Here is a 12,543-nt window from a genome sequence, read left to right on the forward strand (position 1 = left end):
ATATATAATTTATAATTAATACAATTTAAATTTGTTTTATTATTATTTATTTTTATTTTATATAAATATTAATTATTACACTGTTTTTAATTTTTGTTGAGTTAACTTTTAAGATTTTAGATAATCAATTATTATTATATTGTAATATCTTAAAAATATAAATAATTAATTATTATATTATAATATCTTAAAGATATAATATAATATAATAATAAGTTATTATATAAAAATATTTTCGGTACAAATATCTTGTAGATATTTTATCAAATATAACATGTATAAACTGAAAGTTTATCCATTAACAAATTACTTAACTGCTATCAATTAGATTATAAATTCTTAATTGTCATTTAAGTAGTTTTGCTAAAGATGCCCAATAGCCAAATTAATTGATTTCGGTTGTTTAATGAAGTATTTACACAATTGACATACAAAACTTGAAAATAAAATCCAAAATAAATCTTAGCATCAAGCATGCATATATGTATTATAAAAGCAACCATTCTATATGTCCACATATAAATCTCTATGTTGCATTTGAAACTCAAGAGGCATAAAGAAGTATAAGGTGAAGAAGGAGTAAACAGAAAATAAAAGAGAAAAAAAAGGTTATGAATCCATATTGATGTGTAATCACACTGCCACTGTTCCATTTAGGTTGGAGAGCTGAACCCCAGTTGGTGGTTTCAAATTATGATCAACATCATCATCGTTTTCACTCTTGCAGGAACAGTAACATGCATATAACAGGAGCTGAACTAGTCCGGAGATTGCTCCAATACCGTTGCTTATCTGAAATAATATACAAAGGTAAGGGTAAAAATGAAAACAACATTCATAATTATTCACAATAATTGTTTACATGTGAATGTCATAAAAGTGGACATGTTAGTTAGATATATAGTATTCTTAACAATTTATTACAAAATTATAAAATAATAAAACCAACTATTGTGAAATAAGAAAGGAGTGTATCAGGTAAGAATGAAAATAATAAAATAGTAACAATAATAAATTGGTTTGGGGGTAAAAATGTTTGTAACAATGTAAAAATAAAAAGTAAAATATTTGTTCTTATTTTTAAGCTTCTAAAAGTGGTGTTTATTTCTTTATAAATCTCGATTAGTAATGTTACTTGCATTACTTAATATAATAGTGGAAGAATACATTGTCAAATATTTAAAACAAAAGAAAATAATATTAATACTTAAAATACTAAAGATAGTTTATGAGAAAAAAATATATAAATTTTGGACAAATTTATTTTTATTGACTAAATGAACTATATTGTCTTCATCCAACTTTTTTTTGTAGTAATCTGTTTAGATCACCTGGTCATTAAATTAATTTAAATCCTAAACCCTTTAAATAGATTGCTTCTGTAATCAGATTTTTTCTGTTCACATGTCATGGTTTAAATATTTTCTAACCACTTTTTGTCCGTACCCAAGTCATAATAATTTTGATTCCTTTAACTACTTGTTTAAGACCCTGAATTCATTCTCACTCAAACCTACCCATTTGTGATGATTCACCATAAATAGAAATAATAAGAGGACAAGAAGGTGAGAAGTGAAGTTGCTATTTACCAGCACATAACGGTCAAAAGGGTGGATGAGAGCATATGTTGTCCAACACAGACCATTAAGGAAGTTAGCCATAGAAAGCCAAAATGGCATGTATTTCACACTCTTAGTTTTTATAACCTTTGCCTGCTCATCATGCATACCAAGAGTATGGTGTGAAAAATGTTATACATTAACTATTATGTATTATGTGCTAAAAACTTATTAAATATAGAAAACTTACCATGACTGTAAGAGGAGAGACATACATCATAACATTGAAAATATCAGCCAGAATACCAACCACTAATGACCTTTTCTTTGTGCCATGTAGTGCCAGCATTGTTACAAGAGCAACGGCAGCAAAGAAAATAAGTTCGATGAGAAGGAAAATCAGTACCTTCATCTGAAGTTAGGGAAGAGACCATTAGAGACAGTTATTGTTAATGAAAATATTCAATTTTAAAGGTAATGAAATATAGCAGAACATTTGAAAAGAACAAAAGTTTCTTTGATCTTGGGCATCTCTTTAAATTAAATATATGCTATTGATTTAGCAAGTATGAGTGTTTTAGAGTTAGTTCTACAATATACAACCGATAAAAATCATTCACTAACTAACAATTAACAAACCAAATTGATTTTAATCCAACTTTTAATTAACCCAACTTTTGCATACATAATATATATTTAAGTTCCAATGAGTGGTTACCCAATATTTGCCCGTGGGAGGACTATTTGAAAAGCACAATAAGATGATCGATACATAGCTTAAAGATGAGTACAAAAGAGTCAAAAAGAGAGCTAAATATAGGAGATTCTAGTCATTATAAGAAGAGAAAAGGGTAATAAAGTGGGACCATGTTATATAATGAAAATGTTGAAATGAATGAGTATAATGAGAGGGAAAAGATATGCACCCGTCCTTTGTTGGTGGCATAGATATAATATATGGTAAGATAGAAAAATTCGAACACAAGCCCAACACTATTGATGGTGAGAACTAAAATGCTGTTTGGATGCACAAAAGGCATTCCATAGAACACCCAAAAAGCACAATTCAGAACCGTTGCTATGTAAGGATCAGGCTTGAACTCTTCCACGCTCTTCTTCTTCACTATTCCATAGAAAGTTGGTCTGCACTCCATTCAAAACCAATCAAAATTTCTAATAACTCCAATTCTGATTAGATGATAATGCAAAATTTTATCAATTCCTCTGTTAACGTATAACTTAATTATTTCGAAAAGCAACCTAAATTAGATTAATTACTGAAAACGACATGTAACAAATGAAGAAGAAAAAAACAAAACAGAGCAAGGAAGAAGAACAAGTGGTTACGTACGCAGGTGAAAAGAACAGGCCAAAGGAGATGACATTGCCTGCACAGAAGAACACGATTTATGCTAAATCGATTAAAATTTGCTTTCGTCATTATTATTGTTCCGTAATTTACTCTTCAAGCATAATTAAGTACATTTACGAAGAGAATGGTTAAAATTAATTATGAGCAGTACTTCCAATTAACAACATGATTATATTCCAAATTGTTTAACTAAAAAGATTACGGTTAAAGCAACACAAAAAATTGATGTTAAGATTGAGAGATTGAGAAATGAGAAAGAAAAACCTATTATGCCGACGACGTTACGAGCAATTGCAGGGTTCACCATTCTCAGGTTTTTTTTCTTTTCTGCAGAAAGAATTAATAATGCAACAGAAAATCACAGAATGGAAGAGAGAGTGAGAAAGAGAAAAAGAAAAGGAGAATGCATGAGGTTGGGAACCGGTACCAGCCAGCGACAGCTACATATACTTACCTACTAGAAGTTTCCTTTTATATTTCTGGAATAATGTGTATTAAAAGAAAAAAATAAAATTTTAATTAATTTTATTTTTTATTGATTTATTATTTAATTATTATTGTCCTAATTTTAAACTTAATAAAAATATAACATATACTTACCTACTAGAAGAGTCCTTTTATATTTCTGGAATAATGTGTATTAAAAGAAAAAAAAAATTCATAAAATTAAATTATTTGGAAAATATATTTTTTCACAAAATTTTAATTAATTATTTTTTTATTGATTTATTATTTAATTATTATTGTCCTAATTTTAAACTTAATAAAAATATAACACAGGTCAAAATGTTGTTGTGATAACGTCTAACTATAATTTAAAGTTATGATTATTTTAGGTGCTAATGACACATTAAGAAGAGGGAAATAGAGAGAGGGATAAGGGATTATTCATATCTATTTTGATGTTAAAGGTGTTCTTCTTTCATCTTCATTAATGAAATTAGTGCATAGTGGTAAATATCTTATCCAAAATTAATTATGCAATAAATGAATTCTTTTGAATAATTAGTTACATTTGAAAATGAGAGTAATATATATGCTTGGAAAATGTTTTGATTTATTTCTAATTTATTTTTTCAACATTTAAAATTAATAGATGCACTGATTTTAAAGAAATATTTAGTCAAAGTCTTCCTTTTTCTTTACTAGATTTTTTTGTTTATGATGAAGTGTTGAATTTCAATGACATATTTATCTAAATCTTAATTAGATAAGAAAGCAAATTAATGTCTTAATTATTTATAAAAATGTGTATTATAAGGTCTTGTTATCGAAAGATGTAATAAAAAAAAATTAAAATCTATAAGAGAAAAATGTGAAATATTTTGTAAAAAATTTTCTTTTTAACTTTGTCGAAATAATATAACATAATTACTATTCAGTTTTTTCTTGCAACCTATAAATAGGATAACTCAGTAGTTTATTTTTACACAACTTTTGTTTTTCTATCGTCATTTCTGTTTTAGTTTTCTCTAAGATAATCACACTCGTTTATTGATCTACGAGAACTTGATGAAGAAACAAGGAATTCTAATCAATAATTTAATCTATCAATAATAAAATTAATTAATTAAGAGTGTATATTAGTTTTTAAATTTAGACATGGTAATTATATTTTAATTATATATAAGTGAGATTCTCTTTGTACACTTAATACATATTGCTACCGTGAACTATGTATGATAGCAAAGATTTACATGATTATATTTTTTCATTAACTTTTTCATTTAATACGAATGAGAAAACCTTTAAAGAAAAGATAAAATGAAACAATAATAGACACGTATCAACTAATAAACATGAATAATAATATGTTGACTTCTTTTAAATTTTCAAACATTTAAAAATATAAACAATTAAATAAAATTAAAATATTTACTAAAACGTAAATGTTAGTAAGAATTTTTGTTATGAAATATCTTTCAAAAAACGTGACTGTGTTTTAATATAATATCAAATGTTAAATAAGTATTTAATGTCACTAATTTTTTTTTCTTGAATTTGTTTTATATACAATTGGGGAAGTTATCACATTTACGATAATATAAAATAATGGATAAAATTAAAAATTTAATTATTAAGGACAACTTATTACATATATAGAAAAATATTAATGGAAATAACAATATATCATGCGAAGACTAGATCAAAAGTAAATATCTGTTATTAATTGTTATAGATTAAATATATATTAAAAATTAATAAAATTATTTATTTTCTTGAATTGTTTTTATGAATTTCTAACAAATAATAGCAAACATGTTCTATCCCTTCCACCATTACAGTCAAATTTATACTTTATTTATTAAGGAATCAACAAATTAGGTACACAATAATTTATTTGAATGTATATTAAGTATCAAAACATCTGAATAGTAAAAAAGAGAGACAAAAAGAAGTTCTTCCTCTAAAATTGGATTCGGTGGGTTATTATTTATTTATTTATTTATTTACTTATTTATTTATTTATAAAGACAAGTTATTTTTGTTATAGATTAGAACAATCTAAGTTGGTTTCATCTTTATCTTTCCATGGCATTTTGTTTACTGAATATGGCTCTTACAAGTTACATAATATATTTTCTTTCTTCAAAAAGAAAACATCGAAAATGTGTTGATATTTTCTCTTAAATATTATAATACATTTTCTTAGGTTAAAGTCGTGCAAAAAAAAAAAAGTGAACTCATAGTTGCATAAAATATTTTCTTTTTAAAAATAGAAAACATCGAAAAATATGTTAATATTTTCTGTTAAATATTAAAATACATTTTCTTAAGTTAAAGTCGTGAAAGAAAAAAAGTGAACTGATATACGTTACATAAAATATTTTCTTTTTACAAAAGGAAAACATAGAAAAATGTGTTAATATTTTCTGTTAAATATTAAAATACATTTTCTTAAGTTGAAGTCGTGAAAAAAAAAAAAAAGTGAACTGAAATAGATGATTTAGGAAGTGGTAACTCATTGACTAATTAGATTGACTCGATGGGCAGAAAGTAATTTTGTCTCTTACAAGTTTTTCATGAATCAAATAGGGAAAATATATATTTTTATATTATTTTTAAAAATAAATAAAAATATAAAGTTAAATAGGTGATGATAATGCTTGGACTATAAATTTAGCAGTATAAGCTGTCATGTTTGATATCCACTCTAACTGATCTAAAGTAATCATTTCTAAAACTATTATGACATAATATAATTTTCTTGATGTAATCTTTTTTTAAAATATTATCATAAAATTATTTTTTCTTTGCATGCTTTAATTAATCTCATTTTTCTATCTTTGCTCTTATTTTATATTTAAAAGAATTTAATTGCAACTAATATAATATATCTTAAGTTCATTATGGTAATATAAATTAAATATATGCATTTCAAAATATATATATATATATATATATATATATATATATATATATATATATATATATATATATATATATATATATATATATATATAAAAGTTGTCATAGGTTTTGACTTTTGAATGATGCTAGACCTTTTTAAAGGTTACATCTTTCGTCTTCACTTCACAAGAAAAATGTAAAAGTTAGATAATTATTACAACTAAGATGTTGTATTTTTCCTATTTTGTCATTAAAAGTATCAATAATTAAGATAAGAAAGTGGGCATATTCAATTTCTAAGTTAATTTCTAAGATATGAAAGACTTATAAATATAGAATACTATATAATTGATTAAAAATATTTTTAAATATGATTTTTAAAATAATTACTATATCAAGGAAAAGAAAATCGTTACATGTATAAGAAATAAAAATTTTGCAATTTAACAAAACTATTTATATTATGGATAAATTCTAATTAAGTTCTATTTATATACATAAAATGAAATATGAAACATGTGTCATATGAGAAAATTTAAGCCAAAAGGAGAATTTAAATATTTTATTTTTGTAATTTATAAAAAAAACACACACACATATATATATATATATATATATATATATTTTGATATTGATATTGATATTGTATAAATATGGAATTACTTTAAGAATTATAAAATTTCAAGTTCCATTAATATCCTATTAATAATAAATCGAAAGAACGGCATCATGATGAGAAATTGACTGGGATTTTTGATAATTGAACAATATTAATAAAATATTTAAGTCTCATCGGTTTTCAAAAGTTATCCTATTAATAATATAGGTGGCCTAACTATTAAGTAGATCATTAAATGAAAAAGAAAGTGTTGGTTTGTGGTGTTTATATCCAAAACGTAATATTTTTAGAAGTTATTTATATTTATATAGATAATGTTGAGTTGATAAATATTCAAAACGAATATTATTAATTCAAATTATTGGAATGACAAATTATTATACATATTAGTTTATTTTTGTTTTTCTAAATGTTATCTGTTTTGTTGTTTGATTTAATAGTGTTTTATAATACAAATATATGACGTCACACTATTATACATATAAAAAAAATATTCGTACGTGGGGATTGTTTCATATATCTATATCATATGTTTTATATTTATCTTGAATATAATACATTTGATATATATTTTTTAAAATATTATCGTAAATGACGTTGAAGTGCGTCACCAACGAAAATGATGGTTACATGTGGTTAAGTTTTTTCATATATTTTATAGATTAACGATTTACACAAAAATAAATAATAGATTGTTGATTATATTAAAATTTTGTGAATTCAAATTTTAAAAATCTCACGAGATATATTCACACCTCTTATTAATTTTCAAAACAAAATTATAAACGAGTTAAATAAAATGGATTTGAAAGATAAAAACCATATAGTTTATCTATTAGTGAAAATATGTATTTTGTAGAGTGCTTATTTTTCTAAACAACATTCTAAATTATTCTAAAGTATTAAATTGCATTACTCAAAGTAGAAAAGTGGAACCTTAAATTATTAGTTACATTAAATGAAGATGGACCCAAAAATAGCATCTTTGAGTCACGTCACTCTCGTTTTAGAAGCCACCTATTTCAACTTTCTCTTGTCTTCAAGAGTTATTTTTATTTTGGAAAAAATCACTCTCAAATTTTATTATAATTTTTAGTCTTAAACGATACTTAAATATTTAATTTTCAGACAATATCTTCTTAGTTTTAATTTAAAAATTATTGAAGCAATCTTTTAAAATAATTCTTTTAACCATTGCAACTAGAAAAAATTATTTTTTATAAAATTTCTAAAACATAAAATAATTTATTTATCATAATTTGATTTAACTTATATGCATAAGTTGATTTAACTTATAGAAGAAATTCAATACGTTTTACATTTTTATTTTATTATCTTATTAGTAGAGATAAAAATACACTATTTTATACAACCCAATAACCATCTACACCAAATTTTCAAACGAAAAAAAACATCGTAAAGCTTTCAACAAAGCTTATACAGTTAAACAAGATAAGAATTTATATTCAAAAGTTATACATAATGCGTCGACATATTTAAATAAATATTTGATATTAGTATATAATTATCATATAAAATTTGTCATTGTATATCAAAATATATATTTATTTGTATTTTTAAATATTAAATACGTTGGCTTACGTAAATTTTCACATACATAATTTCATTGAAAAATAAAAACTTATTTAGGAGAAATTTTATACTTATTGTAAATCATGTTTTTAAACATGTTATCACAAACATGTAAAATCATACTTTAATTTTTATTTTCTTTTATATAAACTTGATTTTCATAAAAATATTATATAATTTATTTTTCTTCTATCATGGTATAGAATTACCACAAAATAAATATTCAAATAAACTTGTAAAATACAATATTATTTGTTAATTATGAGATATGTACACGAGAGAAAAGAATTATACGTAGACAAAGATTATTAAGTTTCCCTTTTAGAGATAGTGACTCATGGTCAACATTTTCAACGAGACAAAGTTCTTCAGAATTATGCTCGAGAGGAAAACAATACATAGCTATGAGGAACAAAAACTATATTTCCTCCTAAAATCACCCTTAAAAATAAAAGTGTATATATATATATATATATAATTTATGGTAGGTCAAAAATTTCATTTCTGAGCAATGAAAGATTCTTCTGTTACTGTATCATCTTCATGGCCAAGATTCTTTGTCTCCATTGACAGAAAAGACAAGAAGAAAATAGCAGCAATGTAAAGTGTAAATGTAAGCACACTAAAATAAGAGAGAAGAAGGAGAAGAAAATGGAACACACCTTTTCTTGAGTGTTGTTTCTCTCTGCTATAAAATTCTGTGGTGAGCTGAGGAATGTTTGAAAGAGGTTGTGATGATCATACAAAAACATTCCAAATGTATTTATAAGGAAATGAAAATAAATGAAATGAAATGCAACTATAGCTAGAACAGTTACCTGCGGAATAGTAATTCACCAATGAAAAGAGGTAAAATTAATGGAGAAAGAGTTAGTCTCTGAGCTTCTGATTACTACAAAGACGTGGCCATTGTAATCAAAGTGGGATAATGCAATGGTATTGCTTGCACAGAACAGAAATGGTTTTATTATTCAAAATTTTGTAGCTTAGGATGCTGCTAGCTACTCATCATTGGGATAAGATGAGAGGATGAGTTTGAACCTTGGAAGGATGGTTTTTAAGCTTTGTTTCTTTTCAAATATTTAATCCATTATTAGTTTGGGAAACATTATTTATGGTTAGTTTGTCTAAATCATAATTAGATTATGCTCAAATTAATAATAATAATAATAATAATAATAATAATTAAATTTATGTATTTTTATTAGTGTATAGGATTTGTCAATCATTATCAATTTATGATTTATAAGATAAAGAAAAAAACAATAATAGCTTACAAGTAACATATACGAAGTCGATGATAATACTTAAAGTATTTTTAATCAAGTTTTTTTTAATATTTTTGTATAGAATATTCAAATTTTTACTTTTTGAGTATGTCATTTATTTATTTTTAATTGAATGGGATTATTGTTATTTTATTTTATCATTTTATTTATTTGTCTTTACATATTAAAAAAATGTAAAGCTTTGTGATTAATATAAAACAATATTCAAGCAATTAAAACTGTTATTTTACAGTAATTTAACTAATGAAAAATTTAAAATACAAATATTCAATTGAAAAATTACTTAATGAAGAAAATGATAAGAAATTAATTAAAATTATTAAGGCTATATATAATAAATTATCAATTTTGTTGAGATATTTAATCTTTAATTTTTCTTCTAATAATATGTATACAGAAGTCAAATTCTATCCGGACTATGGTATGAAAAGAACTGATTAGGGCAGCCTAATTCAGCCTAATAATTCATTAGAAAGAATTAAGATTTGATTAATGAGCAATAGAGGACCCCATTTGAATAAAGAGAAAAAACAGTAATACCCACACCAAAAGTTAGAGAAGCAAATAAGCATTTGCCAAATGAAACGAAAGAGAAGACACTAAATGAAATGTTTGATGAAATTTTCGAGTGCCATAAACTGTAGGGTATGTGGTGTGGCTAAGTAATTATGTTATATTTTGACTCTCTTTGTTTTGGTAGTTGCTTTCATTGATCATAAAGCAATGTGTTAGTTTTCCATTTGCTACAACCTTATATTAATACTCACAAGAACTTGAGGTGTAGAAGAGATAGAACGTGAAGGACATGGGTCATGCATGTGTCTAGATTCTAGAAGGTACATTACATGGTGGGGTGTATGGTGGAGTCGTGAAGCCATTGTTTCCATGGATTTGGAAATTTTGCATATAACAAGATGCATAGAACAAACAATGATTCAAAAGTTCGGTTCACTACTTGCCAATAAAAGGTTACATAGATAAAACCTACTCAATCACCTAACTTCCATAAGTTTATCTATGAATTTATATGAATTTTATATGTATTATAAATCTTACATAAATTACAATTAAGATAAATTTATATAAATTATACAAATTTCATATTATAAGTCAGTTTTATAAGATTGTATTAGGTTTAAAATTCTGTTTTCAAAAATGATATCAAGACCATCTGAAGTTTTTTTAATAAGATTTGTTGTTTATGCCTTATAGCAAGAATTTACAAAATGATTACATTTTGTTCATTAACTTTTTCTTTTAATAATATTCAATACAAAAGTGTAAATCTATATATTATGTTTTCATAGTTCTTCAAAATATTTCTTATTATGCGAGAAGACACTCTCAAATAAATGAGCACATAAATATATGTGTTCATTTCTATTTATAACATCACAACTTTGTTATCGACCCTCAATACTACTTATGAAATATTTATATATATAAATATACATATACAATTATTGCATGAGAAAACCATAATCACAAAAATACAAAGATAAGCTAACATTAAATCATAATACATATTACATTATTATGATGGTCAACTTAAATTAAATCATTCATAACATACCCATATAACAATTTTTTTTTTATAATTTACTAATTCTTCTTTATTGTAGTTGAATAAATATTGTAGTGACCATAAAATCTCCTTAACCGCAACCTTTCAGCAAACAATAAGTTAAATCTATATATTATGTATTCATATTCAAAATTTCAAATAATTATTTTCTATAAAAAATATTTCTTATTACGAGAAGATATTTTTTAATACATGAACACATAAATATATATTTGTGTTCATTCCTATTCACAACATTACAAACTCATTATTGATCTTAAATATTATAAAATATCTACTCCTGTATATATAAACATATATATAGATCATCGAATGAGAAAACTACAACCACAAAAGTACAAGAAATTAATATTAAATTATAATACATATAACATTATTATCATTAACTTAATTTAAACAATTCATATCATACCCATATATAATAGTGCAGACAAAAAATTAACCCTAAAAAATTTAACCTCAAATTCATGTTACTATGGATTATATTTCACAATATGTTTCATATATACATATTACTTTTATTTAGAAAATTTTAGATTTCATTTCATTTTTTTCTCATTCAATATGGCCAATACCCTTTTCAATATTCTTGTGTGTTTTAAGCTCTTTATATGTACGTGTACTTCTATTTAAAAATTTTATCATTAACATTGTGTTGTATTTATTTTGCATGGGATCATATTGCGCAATATGTCTACATTTTACTTTAATAACTATATGTATATTCATTTCTTTTTAATATAATATATAACTCAAAGGTTTAAATGTAAATTTTAATCATATAATTAAAAACATTGATGTACTACACATCACTAATCAATTATTAAGTCAATTTATAATTTAAAACAACTAAATTCATATTTAAATATTATTTTTTAAGTTTCTTCTTATTATTATTATTAGGGTTAAATATGCTTTTAGTCCCTATACTTTGGGCGATTTTGGTTTTAGTTCCTCTTCTAAACTAAGGTACAATTTAGTCCTTCAACTTTAGAAAACTCTAGTTTTAATCCTTTTTACCAAATTTTTTTAATTTTATTTATTGTTTCAAATGCGTTTCTCAGTTAACATTGAAGCAAAAATGTGTCAAACAGTGTAAACAATCCAAATGCTATAATGAAACATGCTTGAAACAACAAATAAAGTTAAAAAAATTTGGTAAAAAGGACTAAAAC

The 12,543-nt window shown here is 24.0% G+C and overlaps 1 protein-coding gene across 2 annotated transcripts; it reads right to left on the minus strand.

Moving 5' to 3' along the window:
* Nucleotides 1-487: 487 nt before the first annotated feature.
* On the minus strand, nucleotides 488-9,488 carry LOC106778561 (bidirectional sugar transporter SWEET5). 2 transcript variants are annotated; one of them, XM_014666631.2, is made up of 8 exons: nucleotides 9,313-9,488; nucleotides 9,157-9,202; nucleotides 3,196-3,258; nucleotides 2,911-2,947; nucleotides 2,486-2,702; nucleotides 1,810-1,971; nucleotides 1,590-1,712; nucleotides 634-792 (listed from the first exon to the last, which is right to left on the minus strand). In XM_014666631.2, the coding sequence occupies exons 3-8, from the start codon at nucleotides 3,236-3,238 to the stop codon at nucleotides 634-636; spliced, it is 741 nt and encodes a 246-aa protein (XP_014522117.1). In that variant the 5' UTR covers nucleotides 3,239-3,258; nucleotides 9,157-9,202; nucleotides 9,313-9,488. The 2 variants fall into 2 exon arrangements, with proteins under 2 accessions (XP_014522051.1, XP_014522117.1); XM_014666565.2 differs by lacking the exon at nucleotides 9,313-9,488 and having other exon boundaries at nucleotides 488-792; nucleotides 9,157-9,250.
* Nucleotides 9,489-12,543: the final 3,055 nt, after the last annotated feature.

Source organism: Vigna radiata, chromosome 1, assembly GCF_000741045.1.
Source record: "Vigna radiata var. radiata cultivar VC1973A chromosome 1, Vradiata_ver6, whole genome shotgun sequence".
NCBI lineage: Eukaryota > Viridiplantae > Streptophyta > Magnoliopsida > Fabales > Fabaceae > Vigna > Vigna radiata.

Excerpts from the sequence above, each read along its gene's own strand:
- LOC106778561 (XM_014666565.2), bottom strand. The coding sequence starts at position 3,238 with ATGGTGAACCCTGCAATTGCTCGTAACGTCGTCGGCATAATAG. Across the intron at positions 1,713-1,809 it reads TCTCTCCTCTTACAGTCATG|GCAAAGGTTATAAAAACTAA; the intron begins GTAAGTTTTCTA and ends CATGATGAGCAG. Across the intron at positions 793-1,589 it reads CTTTTGACCGTTATGTGCTG|ATAAGCAACGGTATTGGAGC; the intron begins GTAAATAGCAAC and ends ATATTATTTCAG.